At 37.0% G+C, this 21,714-nt stretch overlaps 1 protein-coding gene across 4 annotated transcripts in view; it reads left to right on the plus strand.

Annotated features, from left to right (window-relative positions):
* The window catches only part of Cpeb4 (cytoplasmic polyadenylation element binding protein 4), a 58,318-nt gene that overhangs the window by 29,256 nt on the left and 7,348 nt on the right, over positions 1 to 21,714 (plus strand). Inside the window, exons 3-7 of one of the 4 annotated variants that reach the window (XM_041675852.1) lie at positions 7,098 to 7,148; positions 14,639 to 14,662; positions 16,176 to 16,349; positions 19,925 to 20,014; positions 20,553 to 20,671. In XM_041675852.1, coding sequence (XP_041531786.1) covers positions 7,098 to 7,148; positions 14,639 to 14,662; positions 16,176 to 16,349; positions 19,925 to 20,014; positions 20,553 to 20,671 — 458 coding nt within the window. The remainder of the gene's footprint in view (positions 1 to 7,097; positions 7,149 to 14,638; positions 14,663 to 16,175; positions 16,350 to 19,924; positions 20,015 to 20,552; positions 20,672 to 21,714) is intronic. The other 3 variants (XM_041675853.1, XM_041675854.1, XM_041675855.1) reach the window with 3 other exon arrangements.

Here is a 21,714-nt window from a genome sequence, read left to right on the forward strand (position 1 = left end):
ACTCTGTCTGACTTTCTGTTACAGAGTGGAGACTGGTGTTCTGTCTATTCTCTGACCCATGACTCTGATTCCTCAGGCTGTTCTGGAGCTTATATAAGCAGCCTGTTAACACCCCAGGTGACTCACTCAGGCCTATGAGTTTCCCTTCCCATCCACTTGTTTGTCTGTTTTTATACTTTTCTACCCATTAGATTGCCCCCTCCCCTCCGTTTTAACCAACTATGTCTGATTTAATTTGGACAAAAAAAAAATGCCTTTTTTTTTTAACTTAAATTTTTGTCATTAATCACTGGTATCATAACATCCTCTTAAGGCAAGTTATCCTGTTGCTAGTCTTCTCATTGCAGCAGCCGGAGCAAAAGGCTTCTGGCGAGGGTAAAAATAGCTTTCCTGCTTGCTGGTTTGTTGTTAGCTTTCCTGGCAGTCGGAAATCTTTTGAATTCCTTAATTAGGTCAGCTTCTTGGTAGCTCTCTGCAGACATGCCCTTCTGCCTGGAATTCTTAGTTGCTTTTAGACCTTGCAAGTTTACAGCTGCTTTGAATTACAGTCAGGTAGTCTTTCATTCTGTAGAAATGTGTTCCTTTGACTTTTACAATCTGTTTTCCACTGTCCTATTAGAATTTAAAATTTAAATTTGAGCTTTTGGTACAAAAAGAAGGTGCCCCTTGTTTTTATTAACACTGGAAACTTAAGGTAAGTTTTGAAGTTTCCCTTTTTCCTAAAATCCTTCTGCTACTGTGCTAGTTATAACAAAAGTCAGGCGCTTGAGTTTTTGTCTTCTCTCTTTTCTCAGAAAAGAATTACTTCCTGTTTTTAGCCAAAGATACTAGCAAATTTCCGTTTATCTGAAGCCAAAAGATTCCCTAGATTACTACTGCCTTCACCAGAATTCCAGTGTAGTTCTTGTTAGCTGGCAGAAACCCCTGCTCCCTTTCTCTCACAGGTGGAAAATGGATGCTTATCTTTGGCTGTTGTTGAAGAGGGGAAAGGAATTGCTGTTAATCGCTGAACCACTACATAGGGGCAGAGGGGTCTTATCACTCTACAGAGGTTATTTTAGGACTAACCCATAATGCCTATAAATGGAAATAAGGACGTCTGTGTCCCTAATATTCAGCAATATGAAACAAATTTCAATGCAAAACTATGATTTTACCCTTTTTCCTGTATCCTTCAAGGCAGAGAGACATTACCACTTGCTGGCTTTATTTCTTTCATTCATCCAGCAGCTGATTATTGAGTATTTTCCTGTGCTCAGGCTCTGGAATACAAGACTCAAAGTCTGTTTTCCAAGAGTTTTGCTATCATCCAGGAAGTTAGCTTAAAAAGGAGTGTGACAATTAATTTTAATTGTCAGCCTGACACAAACAAAATCACTTGTGAAGGGAGAGCCAATGAGGAATTACCTAGTTTGGCCTGTGAGGGATTATGTTACTTGAGATACCAGAAGTGGGAAGGCCCATCCTAAATGTGGGTGAGACCATTTTAAATAGTCTAGGCCCTGGACTGAGTGACTAGGAGAGCTAGCTGAGCACTGGGAAGCATGCGTGCTTTCATTCTCCGACTGCTCTCAACTGTGGATGTTCTTCAACTTCCTGCTATCTTGATTTCTCCACAACAATGGCTTATAACCTAGAATTAAGAGCAAGTAAATCCTTTCTTCCCTAAGTTCCTGTCTGAAGTGTTTTATGACAGCAACAGGAAATGAAACTAAGACACACAGTAACATGGTATGAGAGGCGTTGTGGACCACACTGGGTTATCTGAACAGAGTTTGGTAGAGGGAATGGAGTTAGAATTTGAGTGGTGAGACATTGGGACTCAGAGAAGAGAGGGGGCATTCCACAGATAAGGTACCCTGGAAGTAGAGGTTATGAGTTAGCAGGTCTGAATGCCTGGTGGATCTAGTAAGAGAGCAGACAGGAAAGAATACAAATGTAAGAATTTTTTTCTGGCTTTCACCCTGACAGCCACATTCATCCCATAGAGGGCTTTTGTTTAGCTTGAACTCTGTGTGTATACAGCGGGTTTTAAATGTGTCTTCAGAAAAGAGCAAGAGTCTGCAGCTGGCGTCAGTGCCAGTTCTTCCTTTGTGATTTTACATAGAAATGCTATGAAGAGTTGGTTACAGGACAGAAAGATCTATCAGGAAACCGAGTAGGGTAATGGACTTTGATTGTTAAGCAGTCTTTTTATCATAAGGCATAGAGAAGAGTGAGTACACTGCATTAGGTCATACTGACATTGGTTCTACCTTTATGTAAACACACAGTTGGCATCATAACCAGTGAATTTATAATGGGCCTTTAGCTTTTGTTGTATGTTCTCTAGGTGTCCACAGCACCATCTTACTACAAGAATCTGGCAGTATTAATTAAAAACAAAAAGTATGTGAAGGCCATATGTTACCTTTAATAAGTACTTGTGACAGTATAGCTTCGGTTAGTCATGAATTAAATAAAATTAATCACTCTCAGAGTTAAGAGGGATGTTCTTAATCAAACAACTACTACAGTGTATGTGTCCATATACAAATATGTATGCATATGTGTATATGGAAGGTTTTTTTTAGAGTACTTATGTTATTCTAGCTTGAGCCAGCTTAAAAAAAAACTTAGAATTTTAGGCTACTTGGAATTGTGTAGAACCACATTGTCTATGTTCTAGACAGCAAAGCCTTTATTTCTTTTGTAACTTAGCTTGTACCTTGTCACAAATGATGACTCCGAAGAAGAGAAGGTCATACATAGCATGATATCTAACGTTAAGCATTTTCTGCTGAATCATATGTGGCAATAATACCTGAGTTTCTCATTGGAAAATAAGTTCTAATTATGAAAGTAACCTGTGCATTTATTACTAATAAACTAGAACATTGCCTGTTATCTCCTTGACAAGCTTGCTTAGTCCTAAAAGAGCATGATACACACAGTGTCCTCTTATTAACTTAAGTTCATCATTTGCTAAGTAGTGGTTCTTTCCAACTCATAGATGCCCAGGATGGACCTGTTGAGCCGGTGCCCAGACCTTTTCTAACTGTAGAATTTGGTAGTGTATTTCCCAGGGTCACACTGTATCAGTTGCCTATATTTGGCTAGATTGAATCGTGTCTACAAATATAGCCTCTGCCTTTCATATGATATATGCTAGACTCTGGCTCCAAATGCCATAGCTGCCTCCAGAGACACATCGCATTTCTGGCGATGATGTCCCTTAGGATTGCTGATCAGGTACTGTTTTTTGTATTTATATCATAGTCAATAGCAAAAGCAAAAGGATTGAATTTTAGCCATCAGGTAGGTTCACTTGCCTGAAATCCTAATGTTATCCTTTTTCCTTCAGAACTTAATTATACCAAAACATGTTCATAGATAGCTGAGTTATCAAATAACCAGCCCAACAAAATCATAGGCACTGCACTACATCTATATTCACATAGCTCAATTATTTTTATTCTTTATTTGTGACTTACTGTTGTTTTAAGTTCAGTAGAATGAACTTATGACATCTAAGTTTTAAATAAAAGTTTTAGTCCCAATGGACATTTATTATATATTTAAAAAAAAGATAAGAGAAGTATCCAGTAGCTGAAATGATTACATAAGACTGACTATCGCTGTGTGGCCAAAAGTAAGATTTGGTGAGCTAATTTAAAAAAAATATTTCCATTTTGGGAAAAGTGTCTTGAAAAAAACATGACCCTGAAAATATTTGATAAATCTCCTCAGAAAGCTTGTATTCTTAGTGAAAACCAAGAATAGATGTTTCTAACAGGTTAACTAATAATTGCTATACTTAAAAATAAACAAAATATCCTTTAGTAGTCCCATGAAAACATATAATAATATGATGTGATACTAAAAGCTCTCAAGCTCCAGGAAAGACATAAAAGAACCATAAGCCCCCGGTAAGTGGAAAAGGCCAATCTGATAAGGCTTGGTTCTGTGATCTCAGCCATATGATATTTTAGAAAAGTAAAAGCTATAAAATTAGCATAAAGACCCAAAATTTGGGTAAAAGGACAGAATGAATAGGTGGAGTACAGAGAAATCTTAGGATAATACTCTGCAATTCTGTATCAGTAGGTGATTTTGGATTCATGTTATACATTTATCTGAACACTAAGATTGAAAGTAATAGTACTTGTGAGACACAATAACCAGTCCTTCCCTGGGAACAGGCAGTGAGACCCACTGTGGATCTATGGAAGGAATAGTCAGGACCTTAACCATGGAATAGGTAAGGGAAGTTAATGACCAATATTGACAGTCACAGAACAAAGAAGACAGAAGCCACAGAAGGGCAGTGGGGATAGCTTATAGCAGATTCAGTTTCTACATAATATGAAGCGTGTTTTGGGAGGATTTCCAGAAATTGAGAGTGATTATTACCTGTAATTATGAATGACTTTTTAGATTCATTAGTTATAGAAAGAATTTACAAATTTGGGAAAAAAACATTATGAAACTTAAAAAGAAAAAAAATTTCTTAATGTCACTGCTGATATTTTAAAACTGAGAGAAAGAATTCTTGATTGTTTTGGGAGGATATCACACAGGTATTGTATTGACCTCATGATTAAAGCTAGTGCTTGCCTGACCGTAAGCCTTTTACGAGGCCAAGCTAAAGCTGTGAGGGTGAGGGTCACTCTCAGTGTTCCAGCTAGGAACACTGCCACTGGCTTCCAGGGTCGTGTTGTGTCGTGGGTGCAGGGTAGAGCTGCTATATTCAGAAAACTAAGGAGCAGACCATCTGTGAAAGGTTGCTCACCTTAAAGTGGGGCACACACCTGAGCAGAGCCAATTTTTGTCTGTGAAGTTGGAATATTTCTCTGTCCTCAGAAAGTACCCAAAAGCTGTGTTTCTAGTGAGTCTGAACTTTGTTCAACTGGACCAGCCAGTGTGGCCATCTGTCACTTGGATTCCCTTTGTTGTTTGTAGCCTTTCTTAGCCTAAGATAAGAGACACTTTGGCTCATGTGGTACAGCCCCAGCTTCAACTACAGTGCTAACACCAAAGAAATTGTGGCAAATCCACAGAACTACAGAGACAGCTCTTCTCAACCTTTAATTTTACTAGAATCAGCGCTTCTCAGAACTTAATTTTAACCAATATAAGTGTTATATTTATGTATTGACTTCTTAATTCATCTTTAAAAATGATGATGAAAGAAAATGGTTTGGATTGCTCCTCTTAACTCATTTGCTTAGAGGGTTGCATAGCAACAAAATCTAGACATACATTTCATTAGTAAAATCAGGTGAGGATCACTCCCTGCAGGTTTTAAACAGTTCATGCCATGTTCCTGTTTCCAGCATCTCAAGTCTATTCTTTAAAAAAAAGAAAGAAAAGGAAATATACATATATTTACAAAAATTGAATCCAAGCTCTAGTTTAAAGCAGTTCCAATGGCATTTACCAGAGTTGCCTACTTGACCTGTATATCAGTATAAGCCAGTATTTAGGCAGAAACTGAAATATCAAAATCAGTTTTCATTTTTCCCCCTCTCTCCATTCTTCCATTCATTCCATAAATAGCAGTAAGCTGAAATCTTAAGAGGGCAATTAATTTAACCTCAGAAAGCCCCTTTATTTGATTTTAAATCAGTGGCAAAGTTTAGTCAGTTGTGGTTTTCCCTTGTGGGACCCCAGGTTTGGGGCATGGATTCATTACAGGTTCTGGCAGTACAGGACAGCCCTCTCTTCTCATGACATGAGGTGTTTGTAAAGAAGTTCCTTTCAAAGTCACAAGGTTATAACATTGAAGTTCCCTCCCAAAGAGCTGTCTGTTAGTGCTCCATGTAGGCTTGATAGGAGTGCATTAGCTCTGGCTCTTAGTCTCTGTGAACTGGGCAGTCTTGCTGGCATTCAGAGAAGGCCTGCTCCAGCCAGAAGGCTTGGCAGACACTCTGCTTCCTCTTTACTCCTCCATTGCCCATGAGACTCACAGCTCTGTATGGCCAAAATAATTCAGTGCTGACTTCTAAAGGAATCTCCGTGCTTCAGAGTCAGATAGATAGTATTCTGCTACTCCTGACTATTCAGAGAATTGACAACCCAGCTTTTCTGCCCGTTCTTTAGATGAGCAGCAGAACTTGATGGGGGCTCTCCACCATTTTTCTGAATTTTGGTAAAGATGAACATGTAGGATTTGAAGGCTTAAAAATGGTGCTTCCGTGATTTTTTTTATAAACTTAGAGTGTACACAATATGTATTCAATAAGGATTTGTGATCTAGTTAGCTCACTTTTCATGTAGAGGCTCTTCAAAAAAACAGAAATATAATTTATTTTATTTTATTTTTATTTTTTCGAGACAGGGTTTCTCTGTAGCTTTGGTATAATTTCTTAAAAGCAGAGAAATCCCATTGCCTTCCCTTGCGAATTTGTAAGACAGTTCATCCAACAATTTCAGTGCTTTCACAAGTTCTTTTTTGGGAGTAGCTCTTAAATAGTGGTTTTAGCTTCAAAATTTATGAACCATTTCAAACTTGGAAGTCAAATGACCGTGCACTTATTGAGTGCTTAGTGTGCTTGTGGTCTGTGTCAGGGCTTTGAGCTCTTTCTAAAATGTAAAAGCCAGACAAACTCTCTTTTCTACCTTCATTGTGTACCACCCAAAACCCAAATTCAAACCTGCCAGCATGCCTTTACCTGCGGAAGTCTGGCTTTTTTCTTAGAAAAAAGTCACATAAGAAAATACTGTGATTAAGTGCATCCTTTAAAAAAGCAACAACCATCACAGATGAAAATATTTCATATTTATGGGACAAAGATTTGAAGATTGTTATTATAGGTTGTCAGAACACAGCAGTATAATGAAAAGTACATTGGGTGGTGACTTGGAAATGAGAATGACTTAATAGTTATATAGTTAATATGTTATGAGTAGTTAAATATGAGGGGGGACTTTATCACCTTCAGACTTTCCCCTTTGGTGCATCAGTGCTTAATACATCCCGAGAACAACAAACCTGTGTCCCAAAATGAAGATTTGTAAATACTTTGCATTTTAGAAGCCATCAACTCAGCTCTGTTATTGAATAAGCTTAAACCATCTATGAAAAAAAATCAGTAACGGCCTTCTTTTACCTTCAGGTCGTCTAAACTATTCATATCCAGGATCCGATAGTTCTCTGCTTATTAATGGTAAGTGATAATTGATTTACCCTAGTGAAGTGCACAAACTGAAGTTAGTATTAGGTGAGAAAACATAGTATTTGTGCTTCAACAAGTACAGAAGTGACACTTATTTGTTCCACAATGATAATTGTAGATTGCTATTAGTCACCTATTTTAGCAGTAATTCTTGCCCCTCAAAATTGTGACAGATATTTTCTCTAAAAAATACTGAGAGCCACTTGATTCTCCATTCCGAAATAATGGAGTGAATGTGGATCCCATAATGACACAGATCAGCTTCATTAAGTGCTAGTTAGCATCTTAGACCAGAGATCAGGAGAAGAGAGGAGAACCAGAGACTTAGCACCAGGAAGAGGCAGCGCTTTACATTCCAAAGAGAAGGTCATTCATTATCATCAAGAAGAGCTTGAAGAATGAAGACGGATTGGCCTTTACAGTTCCTTTCATAGAGGCCCTTACCTGGCCCAAACACTACTCAGGTGCCCACAAATACTCCATTTATGTATACATGCCAGAAGTAAGTTACAGATCACAGGGAAGGCAAAGGCATCTACTCACAGAAATAAGAACTTTAAAGTGCATATCTGTTTTTTGATTTCACAATTTTAAAAAAATAGGTGAAATACAGAAGTCTTTTTTTTCTTTTTATTTGCTAGTGTGTATGCGTGTGAGTATGTGTATGATTTATTCTTTGCTTATGTGTATGTGTCTGTATGAGTAAGTCACATGTGTACCAGTTCCTGTGGAGGCCAGAAAAGGGCATTGGATTCCCTGGAGTTGAAGTTACAGGCCATGAGCTACTATGTAGGTACTGGGAACAGAACTTGGATCCTCTGGAAGAATAGGAATAGCCCTTAATCACTGAGCCATCTCTTCAGTTCCTGATATTTTTTCCATATTTCTGTTAATTTCAAATCTCTTAAGATCTTCTATCCTCCAAGAATTATTCTTGCTGCATTCTCATCATTTCTTAAACAAACAGAAACAAATGAACAAAACCATCTTGCCTATGGCAAATAGTAATGGAGGAATTGAAAATATGCTCATAATGTCATATAGTAGCACAAAGGTATCAAGCTAACACCTACCACCTAGTAGTGATGGCATAAAGTTGGGGAGGACAGCCCTTCCATGGAGCAAGGTTTACTTTTTCCTGTAAACTAGATCCAGGCTCAGGTCCAGGTACTGGAAATTACAGTGAACCAAGATTTGAGATATGGCAAAGTGGTTGACTTTATATTAATTTCCTCATGAAGTTGTTCAGTTGGATCACTTGCCTGTGAGACTCATCTTAGAAAAACTCTCTGGTAACTTTCTCTTAAAGATGAACATATTTAAATTTTAAGATTTTTTTGTTTTGCCTTTCCTTTTATCTCTATTAATATTTATTTTTATGAATTTTTATTCAGTGATGATTTCTTGGCAAAGGAAAAATAATAAAGATGACCTTTCTCCCCAAGCATTTTTGTTTTGAAATTTTAATGGTCCATAAACTATAGAAGGAGGCCAGATGCTTCATTTCCACTGCTGCTTATATAGAAGTTTTATTTATTATAAAAATATACTGACTGGGTTAATATCACCTCAAACTGAAAGATGTGATGATGAAGAAAACTAAAAAGATAATAGAAACAGAGAAACTCTGGCTCCTTAAGGCAGACCCAAGAGTATAAAGTCGTGATTGCCTTGGTCTCAGGTTTAACATCCAGCTTTACAGGGTCCAGACTAGGTTTTGTCAGATGTGACCTAGTGTTAGTTTTTAGTAGGAGACCAGTAGGACCAGATGCCGATGTTTTCATTTGTACTGAAGAATGAAACTTGTGGGCAGAGCAGATGCCGGAACTGACTCTGTCATTCTCTAGTATTAAAGTCAAATATACTAGAAGATTGTTTAAGTGGGGGCAGGAGAGATGGTTCAGTGGTTAAGAGCACGTACTGCTCTTGCAGATGACCCAAGGCTCCGAACCACTTGTTACTTACTCTCCAGGGAGATCTGACACCTCTAGAATCCTCAGGCACATGTACTCATGTGCACAGACTGATACACATAATTAAAATGTAAGGGAAAATAATTTTAAAAGATTACTAAAAAGTCATGAAATCAGAGTTGTTTAGGAAAGGAGGACAGTGAAACCTTCAGCACCTTGACTTAGGCATGGGTATTTTTATAAAACATCCTTGCAAATGGACCACTTTTATAATAAATGGATCTTATTGCTCTGATTCTTAGTAGCTATGCTCTTAGGTTATGTCAGATTTCGGGTGTATTTATCTTGGAAGGCTAATATACGATAGTAAATGTGCTTAATGAAGACAAGCTCAAGAATTACAGAAACCTCCCTTCTTGCAGGGTTGAGTATTAAATACAGCTAAATCACTTATCAAACCAAGCACACAGTGAGTCTAACTAAAGCCATCCATTTATATTTCTTTTTGCTTGAGAATATGCACACTAAGGATTTACAAAAAAGGAGCGACAACAACAAGGCATTACTAAGATGAATCTGTAAAAGTTGTCTGGGGTGAACACATTTTTTTCTTTGTTATTGAGATAAGTAACCCAAACTTCCAATTCTAAATGTAATTCCCTCAACTTTTTGCTGTTTTAAAAAATGGATAATAAAAGCTTGATACCTTGGTGTAAAATGTTAGTTATAGAAGTTTTCTTTTTCTTTTTTTCCTGGGGAAAAGTCTTGGGCTTAAATGCATTTAGTGTATTAATTTGCTGAGGGATCAGTAACAAGCACACCAACTGTGACTTAAATATCAATTTTTCCTCACAGTTGTGTAGGCTAGTCACTTTGTGGGAGCTAGGAGTCACTTTGTGGGAGCTAGGAGTCACTTTGTGGGGCTAGGAGTCACTTCGTGGGGCTAGGAGTCACTTCGTGGGGGCTGGAAGTCTAAGATGAAAGCATGCCCAGGAGTGGTTTCTTGTTGGTGTAAAGATGGCTTCTCCTTACATAGTCTGCCCTCTTTACACATCTCCAACCTAACTTCTTAGGACAGAGGTCATGTGTGATTAGGACCCACCAAAGGTCCTCATATTTACCTTTCAAAAGACTATCCCTAAAAGCCATCATATTCTGAAGTCCTTAAAGGTAAGACTTGAGCATATAAATTTTGGGTGTGGAGCAAAAAAATCAACCCATAACGAATGTCTTTTACTAATAAATTTTATGTAATAAGCGTATGTGTTTTATGGCTTTGAAACATAAGCTTGAAACTTAATTTCTTGGTTAAGCAAAAATGCTAAATATGAGCCAGATTTACCTCTGAGTTTCTTCTGGTATGACTTAGTTAAGCACTAAGTTAGGTGTTGACTGGAAGATTAATTAATTTTATTCATCCCTAAGTTGAAGCTTAATTTTATCTAAGGAAACCAACAATCACTACCACCTCCACTAAAAAGAGAAGTGTGTACTTTTGTTCTGTCATTTTTCCTTTAATCTTTATTTCAATTCTCCATTCTCTACTATTTTAACCATTAGAATTGTTTAAAAGATAAACTTTGGTCACAAGAAAGGTTCCAGAACAACAACAGAATGTTAGGTTTTGGAACTCATTTATGTGGTTCTTTCCCTCTGATGATGTCTGTTGTTGATTTAGAAGCATCAAGTGTTTTCTTATTCCAGAGAAGGGGCATTGAGACCTATCTTTTAATAACTGTCAAAGATGTTTTGTCTCTTAATTATAAGTTTTAGAGTGAAGGAGGGAGATTGTTGGCTTGGATGTGGACCGAAATCTGTAAAAAAGGAGAGTATAATTTACTTAAGAAAAATATAGGCCATGTTCATATTCTTTCAATGCTACTGTATCAAATTACTAATGTGACATAGGAAATGTTAATTATAATCTATATGTGTGATGTGACTTAGGAAATTCTAATTATAACCTATATTTATAAATTAATTTTGATAGTGAATTTATTAGAGGTTGATTATAAAGTCACTTAAAATTGTTATTTGCACTTTTGTTGGACTATATGCCTTGATCATCTCAGATATAGGCATCCTATCAGCTTTTAGTATTTACCCCCTTTTGTTCAAAGATTAACGACTATAAGTTTTAGGTCTTTGAATTATATCTTTTCTTTGTTACATGTTAGTGTGTGTATGCGTGTGTGTGTGCACTGCTACACACAATACAATAATATTTGCACATGTTAAAAGGGGTCACATAATAGGAATTCCTGATATGGATACTTTGAAATAAGGGGGGAAAAGATGCTTTTTAAGAAACAAATAGAAACTCACCTTTATAATGAAATACATTCAGAGAGAGAGAGAGAGAGAACAAATTTTCTGTACCTTCTTTGCAATTCTAGCCCCCGGACTAATGGAACATTTTACTAGAGGGACTTTGACTGTGAGTATAAGGCTGATAAGAAAACCATTTATAAGCAGTCCTGTAGAGTTGTTTTATAAATGAAGCACTTATCAATAGAACTAATAACACAGATTTAGAAGTTAGAGACATTTATGGCCACAATGTTTCAAGCATATGTTTACTATTCTTGATTATTTTTAGTTCTGAACATTAAATCATTGAAGACTAAGCCCAAAGTGAGCAATAAAAATAAAGGTAGGGCCTACAAATAGTATTTATTTTAACTCTAATGGAGACTGAGAGGCTCTAACTTAGCAATACGGAAATGTTTCTTTAAAAAGTCATAACAGTCTAGCAATACAAACATGTATCTAATACATCATAACAGTTGATACTTTAGTCACTTTGAGGAAATTCTTAACATAGTGTACTTCAGCTGACTTAACTAGAACTTTTCCAAAACATGTGTGCCTTTGTGAATTTTCCCCTTTGTGTTTGCAAAACATCAAATGACAAACTATATTTTCTGTTCATGAGATTAGAAGTCTGTGTGACATATTTTCCCCAGGAAAGTCTGTGTTGCAAGTATTTCATCACAGTGTTATTCCAAATATAACTTGGAGTCGGTGGGGAAGGGGCATTAGTAAATCTTTCCATAGGATAGAGAGGCAGCATTTAGCATTTAATTACTACTTGGATTCTGATTGTGCTGGCATGTTCGTCAAAGCTGCAGTTTATTTTTCCATATGTCACATGTCAAAATTCACATGCACAAAATATAAGTGAAAATAAAGAATACATTTTCATTTTTAAGTTTCAAACGTCATTATTTTCCATACTAGTTTACACCATTTTTTTCTGTTTGATTTTTCAAGTTTTATGGTTGTAAATATTATGTACCTGCAACCTTTTTTCCTTAATATGGGAAAAGGTGTCTGATTAGTTTTCAAAATTAATCCTGGAATTTAACCTTACATCCCTCTTAACCACTTAATTTCATGTACATAAATAAAAATTGAGACCTCACATTTGAAGATTTTTGAAGGTACTTTATTTTAGCTATTTTATCTATAGCTCTTGCTGTTTTTGAAGGCTTTGGGGCTTTGTTAATTTTTTTATGGAAGCCATGTGAGTTTTCATTTGGCTTTGTAGCTTCTAAAAGCTACTCTTTCAAATATCTCTTTTCTCAGAAATTGAAGTAGCATCAATCTAGATAGAACTTAGACACTCTCTTCTCAAACTCCTTTGTCTTTGAAGTGGTTGTCTAAATAGAATGTTCTATTTATAAAAGCAGACACCCACTTTTGTGATGTCACTTGTCTTTCTAACCTCTGTCTGGTAAGTTGGAAAGTAGCTCTTTACCTGCTAACCCTGAACTCATCAGAATTGAACACCTACCAGGCTTCCCTTGAAGAAAATCTTAGCACTCTTTTAATCTATTTACTCCAGTAGTTGAGTGGAGTCCAGTGCTATGTAGTAATGGTAGAAATATATTTTGGTATGAAACCTAATTTTATTTTGCAAAATACTCAACTGTTAGTTCCGAGTTAAATTGATTTGTGTTGTATCTAGAAGATAAATAGTGAAAGTGGTGTCGTGGCAGTTTTTAGAGTGACATCTAACGTCTAAGAGCCTGTCAGAATGTCCTGTTTAAACACAGTCCCCAGCCAAATACTACTTGTGCTGCATTCTTTGTGTGAACATAACAGCACCCTGTGGTATGGCAATCTTGATACTCCTCCTGTTTTTCCTTTAAGATCTCACCTATATTCTGTTCCTGCCACCCCCTTACATACAGGGAATTCTCCTCAGTCCCTGTTGCATGTTCTACATAACCAGCAGGACTGTGTTCCCTAAAGACTGATGATGGTGTTAAATGTTTTCTCCTATATGTACATATATACATACATACCTGAAATAAAGTTTATTTATAGATGAGTTATGTAAGAAATTAACAACAATAATTTAATGTTGTTGCTTTTAATTTAATGAAACTGTAATAAAAGTTATATGAATATAGTCTTTCTCAAAATATCTCAGAAGTGACTAACAGGCAGGTAGCACATGCAGCATGAAAACACTGGACAAAAAGGATGATCCACATCTTGGGCATGGTAGAGAAGAGAGGTGCCAGGTTCCATAATGCTACTCAGAACTTACAAATTGTATTTCTAGAATTTTCTATTTGATATTTTCAAATTGAGATGTACCATGAAAAATACTGAAACCATGGAAAACGAAAGTAGGTAAAGTGAGGTCACTACAGCCATAGGCACGGCTCATTATCATGGCAAATGGCTATGTGACCCGTGACATACATGAGGTCAAATCTTCAGGTTGTTTTATCCACTGTACTTAGTAAGACCATGGGGTCAGGAAATGTCAAATTGAGCCAAGACTCACCTTGAACAGGATGAGCCCCCGTGCCAGTTCATCTCAGAGAGAGCATTTTCTCAGGATGCTCTTAAAGTTTATGATGTGTCTTGAGGATTCAATAATTAAACCTTTTCTCTTCTTTTGAACTGCAACTGATTTGGCGACAAAGCCCGACCTTCAGTTTTGAACATTTGGGACTGGGTAGAGGTTTGGGTTGGTTGTGGATTTTTTGTTTGTTTGATTATTTGGGGATACAAAACTTTTGACTAAAGCCAATATATAAATTGCCTAAAATTTTCATTTGTTGTGATTATCTTCTATTTGCAAGGATTAGAAAAAATACTGTAAGATGTGTATTCTGTAATGGTGAAAAGACATGAATTCAATATTGATGTGTTTGCTAAATTATTAGCTTGGAAATCTGAGAGAAAGTATAATTAACACAGTGGTAATTGGTGTAGATCATGTTGCACATTACCTTAGGTTCATAAGGTCTTGGCCCTTTGATATTGACTACAGTCAACAGTTTCCTTTAAAACAAGTGACATTCAGTAACGATTATGTTGTCTTTGAAGTTCTTTTTAAAAATGCATGAAACTGATCATAACCATCCAATTCCTTGGTTTGGTTTTTGGCTTTTGGGTTTTTTTTAATGCATAGACTAGGAAATGAAGAATGTGGCTTTCCTTTTCCGTTTCAAAAGCTCATAGATGAAATCTCAGTGGATTCTTTGACAATGTTTGAAAGGTTGTTTTTGTTTGTTTTTTTGTTTTTTCTTCTCATTTGACATGCAGCAAGGACTTATGGGCGAAGGAGAGGTAACATCAATGTTTTTCACTTTTGAATGTATCAGTTCTATATGGAGAGGACTCTTGCTCTCCCAGTTTTTAATCTCTGTGGGGAAGGAGTGAAGGGAAGTGGATGGGTTTGCCATTTTCAGAATCTCTGTCTTATAGTTGGAGCTGTAGACATTAAAGAGCTGGAAAAATTACCAGAATGGTAGGACTAGCTATTTAGCTGACTTATAGCTGAAGATTTATTTTTTTAACTCCTTAGAAGAATTTAAGAATTTTTTTAAATATTTGATTCCTTAAAAGCTAGACTTGTCTAAAATATATCTCATTAATTGAAGAGTCATTTATACTTAAGGAACTTACATCAGCTTCTTTTACTAAGTGAACATTATATATTTATTTAATTAAATATGATGAATAAATGAACAGTTCTACAAATGCTGTAAAGTAATAGGGAATTTTAGAGATTCATTTGCTAGAAGCTCTCAACTAAACTTAATTTTCTTATCTGTAATACTTTGCTATTTTATAAGAAAATAAAACCATTAAATAATTTAAAGTGTGATTTTTTTTTTAAAAAAAAAGATCATTCAGAAAATAATCTGAAGTTGTAGAGCCATTTGGGGTCATAATTTACTAATGGCATATAGAATGAATTTGTGACAAAGACACTGTTCCAGTGCGACATTTCCAGTAAATAGACTGGAGATCATTTCTAGAATACAGTTGGCAGTTTCTCAGAGAGCATCTGTACACAGCAGCTCGGGACACTGAAGCTCTCTGCGCCTCTGTGCTTTGCTTGTTATAGATATTTCTATTTTCCTGCCAGGTAAGTATAGGAAGACTTGGCATTTGGCATTTCTAGTCTTTTCTCCTTTTCTATGTATTCCAGAGAATAGGAACTTCAGTTTTTAGAATAGTTTTCAAAGCAGATGACATCCTTGGTAAGCTAATAATCACTCAGCTAATATGTCTTTAGCATGCCTCCAGATCTTAAATGCTGTAAGACTAGAAACTGAATTGTGTACCAACATGAAATGAACTTTGATATATCCTATTAGTTAATGTAAACTAAAATGAGTACCCACTTAAAATTGACTTGCTCATTTTAAGTACATTCTTAGGAAAGTATGCAGAGGCTAGACAATTGGGTCTATTAAAGAAATTTATGTAACCAACATTTTATAGCCAAATTTAATATTCCTTGTCCTTGTGTAGGTTGCCATAGGGCACTGTCAAGGCAATGCAGTCTGTTGCCAACAGCTTTCAAAAGAGTGTTCTCTTCAACTGTGCTTCCATTTCTCATGCTGAAGCTTCTGGATTCCTGTGGGATGATACTTAAGTAGCCCTCCTGTTTAACCAAATATAGTCTCTGTGATTCCGTAGACTTTAAGGTGATAACAATTCAAGAGCATAAGTGAACCTGTAGTGAACAAATAAAAGCAGCAGTTTTATCATTCATATTTTTCTTGGTGTGTGTGATAACCAGTGACGAGGAGCCCTTCCTATTAGCTTTCTGTTCTGCTTTCTGTTTCAGGTCAGTCTTCACTGTTTCCGATGGAAGATGGATTCCTGGATGATGGCCGTGGGGATCAACCTCTTCATAGTGGCCTGGGTTCACCTCACTGCTTTACTCACCAGAACGGGGAGAGAGTGGAACGATATTCCCGCAAGGTGTTTGTGGGTGGATTGCCTCCTGACATTGACGAAGGTATATTCAGGAAGTTCTGTGTTAGAGCAGCATGGTGGCCCATGGGGAAGTTGTACAGAGTTTGCTGTTATAGTCCCTGTCTTGCCCTGCTCAGATCTTAGTCTTGCTCACCTTGTTCCTTTGTCCTGTCATCCTGTCATATCATAAGATTAGTTGCAGAAGGAAGTGAAGCAGGACTGTGGGGATGTGCTGAAGCAATGACCAAATTCAGTAGAAAGAGGGAAGACCCCAGAGATGTCCCAAGGATTCTATTGTGGACAGCATGGGCTTAAATGCCCTTATTCTGTTTTGTCCAGTTTTGTTGGGTTTTGTTTTTGTTTTTCTTAGCTACCTTCCATTGTTTCAAATTTTCAAATTTTAGACTAACCATGAACTTTTTAAAATGTATTCTAAAGCCAGGCGGTGGTGGCGCACACCTTTAATCCCAGCACTTGGGAGGCAGAGGCAGGTGGATCTCTGTGAGTTCAAGGCCAGCCTGGTCTAGTAGAGCTGGTTCCAGGACAGGAACCAAAAGCTACAGAGAAACCGTGTCTCGAAAATAAAAAAAATAAAATAAAATAAAAATATGTATTCTATACCTGTACTACTAGAAGAAAGTTCTTAAAGTCATTAAATTTTACATATTTTTTTCATTCAGCAAACATGTACATGTTCTCTAAACAGCTGTACTGTTCTTGGGCTAATCAAATACAGAGAGGAAAAACAGAAGGGCCCATTTGCAGAATCTACATTCTAATGGGGGAAGGTACATGGAAAGTATGTAAGCATATGAGAAAATATCAGAGAGCAGTGTTGGAAAGCAAACAGTGTTACAAGGTCTAGCATGCAAGGAGTCTTCTTAGATTGGGTGGCTAAGGAAACCCACTTTCAGGAAATAGTATTTGTGCTGAGACCTGAGTCGGTGTGGAGGGATTGGTTACCCAGTAATATTGAGTTCATTTCTCAGTTTTAGTTACCCTAATAAAAACCACAGTAGCAGACCAGCAGCCTTACAGTCTTGGATATTTTCAGTTTCTTTTGTTTTAGTTTTCTGAATGGAAGTGGAAATAGAGTAATTCATGTTCTAGAGAATAGAATTTATTTCTGTAATAGTCTGTAAGATCTAATAATATTTAATTATTTGTCACTTAGACTAAGATTGCATTTGTCAAGCTTCTAAAAGGTTAAAGATTATAATAAACACACTTGTTAAGTATCTTGATAAAACTGCTGAAATTTCAATTCCATTCACACTCATTCTCCTTATCACCCTCAGAGTGCAGAGCTTGAAAATATTGTATTCTGGAGAACTGTACAGTAAAAAATTACAGAATTTATCTATAGGACATGGGATGAGAGGCAGATTATTTGAAATTGAATAAGCTTTGTATCTGAAACAGAAACAAAACCAGAACTAGTACTTGGACATAACCTGAACAGTCCAAGTACTAGTCGGGTAGCCCAGTATCCTGTGGCAATGCCCCTAAAGCAACAATGTTGAAATGCTAGCTTGTAGTCATGGAAATATAGTAAATAAAGATGGACCACTGAACACCTGAGAGGATACCAGGAGCCCTGGAGACTGAGATCCTCCTCTCTGGCAAAAGAGCCTTGCTTGTTACATTTGGATTTGATTTTCTTAACCTGGAGCCAAGAGGGTGCAGGCTTTGCATCACACAAGCTGAGGCTTTTCCTTTTATAGTGAGTATTATGGTTAGTTCTGTTCTTACCATCTAGCTCACCTTGCTCAGGAAAAAGTTTCTTATGAACCATACAACTTCCAAGTCAGCCTAGCAGCATTCTTCTGCAAATCAGTCTCGTTTAAGCTAAGTTGTGCAGAAACAGGTATACAGAATAGACTGCACTATTGATTGAAGGAAGCACAAGCCAAGGGAAGGAACAAGGCTAGGAAAACCCATGAGATGTTGGGGTTGCATTGGAAATATCAATATGTATGTTGGTTTTTATAATACATAAAGAGTTATAAGCATGTTTGTTTGCATATGTATTGATTTCCTAGCTTTGTCTACTGAAGAAGACTTGGAAATAATATCTTCTAGTTATGAGGATATAGGAGTTTTTTGCTGCTAAAAGTAATCCAGACTGCTTTATAAAAAAGCATTTCATATGTTGACATGATTTAGTGGTGAGGCAGGAAAACAAGATATGATGAAATATCTTCATGAGCCACAAAGTATGGAAATGCTTTGTAAAATGACAGGGAACGGTCAGAAAGTCCTATGAGTTCCCACTGGCCGTCTCAGGGAAAGAAAGGTAGGTAGGTAGATAGATAGATAGATAGATAGATAGATAGATAGATAGATAGAATCAAAATAGAATTAGAACTGGAATATTATAACCTTTTGAGTGAAGTAGGTGTGTGTGTAAATAACAAGAAGAGAAAGAAGAGCTCTTCAGTACTGTGTGATACAGATGAGCAAATGTAGAAGGAACAGTGGAAACAGGTCACCAACATTTGACAGCCATCATGGTGATTACATATGTATCAGTGGTGCCTTCTAATAAATGGCATGACAAATGCAGCAGAATGCTGCTAGTAACACAGTATTCCTTGCAAAGTGCTAATCAAATACAGAGAGGAAAATGGCTTATCCTTGACAGAGAATCCACATGACCAGAATCAGTTGTGTTTAAGTAAAAGATGAAGTGACACAGTATCATTTGGTAGTATTTGTGTCTGGGATACACAGCATGAAACTACCAAACAAGGGCTGTGCTAGACTGCAGGGTCTCGACCCACAAGTTGAGAACCACTGATATAGACTGACTGTGGAGAGCTGAAAAAGTCTAGTGCTTCAAGGATATAACAGTTGATGCAGCATGTGCTCTGGGTGGGATTCTTTATCAAAAATAAAGGAAAAGATTGTGTTGGGTTATTGAATGGAGTCCGAGCACTGAAGAGTAATTGAATCAGTATTGATTTCCTGACGGTGGAAGCTACACATAGAGGTGTAAAAGAGCAACTTTTGAGCTGCTTTGAGCTGATACCAATGGTAGTATTGAGAGTTATAAAGGATAATGTCAGTAAAGGATGATGGATAGATAAGTTGGCTCTATATGTATCTAACTAGAGGGAGAAAGATGTAAGGAAGAGGTTGAGGCAGATGTGCTCAGTCCTGAGTGTGATGCCATGAAGTAATACAGGAGCTCTTTGCACTGTTGTTGGAGATAGGCTTTTATTAAAGGGAGAGCAAGGAAGGGTGATACCAGGTGATGAGGAAAGCTGGGATGTAGATAATGGACACATGAACCCTGAAAGAAGATAACTAGCTGCTTTCTAGTTTTCTCTCTGTCATATTTTCTTTCTTTGTTTTTTTTCCTTTTCTTATGTGCTGGATAAGTACATAAAAATGTAATTGATAGTGACAATCTGAAACCCTACATCTTTAAAATGTGTGTTCTGACTGTTCAGAGGTTCACTGAGGTGTGGAGACTTGGAACTGGGCACATAATTGAGTGGCCACATTCTAGTTTTGGGAGGTTTTATTTGTGACTTCATTGCAATAAAGTGATTTTATATTTAAAAGACTATTAAAACTGATAGATTTAAATCAACATTTTTTATTTCTTATTAGATGAGATCACAGCTAGTTTCCGCCGCTTTGGCCCTTTGATTGTGGACTGGCCTCATAAAGCAGAGAGCAAATCTTACTTTCCACCAAAAGGTAAGTCTTGAGACTCCAATTATTGAAGCACATTTTATTCTCAGGTTGTCTAATACTGAGCGCTTTCATAAGTATTACTTTCACTGCAAAAGTTTTCATTAAAATTTCTATTTTTCAAAGTGTGTTTTCAAATTTTCTACAAATATACTTTTGATTTAATTTTAATTACACATTTGCAAAAATGTTTCCAGCTACTACCAAATGGAGCTAGTTAGAAGACTCAATACTTATGCCACACTTGACAACCAAAGTTCTGTCCCCCTGGACCCACATGGTAAATAAGGAAAAACAGTGCCTGCAAGTTGACCTTTGACCTTCATGCATGATCTACACACACACATACACACAGGAGAGAGAAGTGTTTTTAAAAAGATACTACTAAAATGAGCTACTGATGTGTTCAGACTTTTATTAGGAATATTGTTTTAATTTTTCATATTTTCTATTCTTTTTCCCTTAATTTTACTTTAAGCTGTTTATCCTATGTGTGACAAACACAGGAAAGCATGTAAGCCTTACTTTCTGTCCCCTGTCTCAGGCTATGCATTCCTGCTGTTTCAAGATGAAAGTTCTGTCCAGGCTCTCATTGATGCATGCATTGAAGAAGATGGAAAACTCTACCTGTGTGTATCAAGTCCAACCATCAAGGATAAACCAGTAAGTGTAGTATAAAATTGTCTTTTGTTTATGCTTCCATTCACCTGTTTTCTTACTTAAATTTATATGTTTGAAAATAGAGTATAACAGGTTTTATTATGTATTTTTTGGTAATTTCATATGTGAATACAATGTATTTAGATGCCCTACTATACCCCTTCAGCTTTTAGAAAACATTCCTCCCCTATATCCTCCTCCTAACTACATCATCTCTTCTTCCTCCTCCCACTCCCTCTCCTCATCCTCATCCTCCTCCTTCTAAATACTTACTGAGTCCAATTAGTGCTCATATTAGTATATATGTGCCAACTATGGGCCACAGGACTGAAGAAAGCTGACTGTCCCTCCCCTAGCAGCCACCACCTGCCAAAAGCATTAGGGAGGAGGCCCTATGAGTTTCTCCCTACCGGTGTTGGAGCTGTGACTGCTTGATCTTGTGCAGGCAACCACAGCTGCTGGGAAGACTCTATTTTCCAGTGTCCTCTCCAACCTCAGCTCTTACAGTCTTCCCATTCCCTTTTCCTCAGTTCTCCTGAGCCTTTTAGATGAGGGAGTGTGAGACAGATAATCCATTTAAGTCCGTACTCTGCAGTCACATGTTCTCTGCACTTTAGCCAGTTGTGAGTCTCTGTATTAACCACTATCCACTGCATAAAGAAACTTCTCTGAAGAACAGTGAGATCTGCTTATTCTGTGGGTAGAAGGATAAATATTTAGAAGGCAGTTTGATATTATGTCCCTTTAGCAAAATAGTAGTAGGTTTTCCTCTAGAGCCAATGGCCTATCCAACCATAGTGTCTTGGCCCAGTTAATGGTATCATACATAAACTTCTGTCTTCTGAAGTAGGTCATAGGCCAATAAAAAAACTCTTGGATACTCCCATAACATTCATGCCAGTTTTCCACCAACGGCCAATTCTGCCAGGCTGGTTGTTATTGTAACTCACAGGGTTCACAGCTGGATAAGACTGTTCATGACTTTTCTTCCCCAGCAGCCTGCAAAGCACCTTCTAGGCTATAAGTGGGAAGTTTAAGTGAAGAAG

The sequence above is a fragment of the Microtus oregoni genome, unplaced genomic scaffold (genome assembly GCF_018167655.1).
Source record: "Microtus oregoni isolate MIOR12 unplaced genomic scaffold, Mior012 000027F_ref0000203, whole genome shotgun sequence".
NCBI lineage: Eukaryota > Metazoa > Chordata > Mammalia > Rodentia > Cricetidae > Microtus > Microtus oregoni.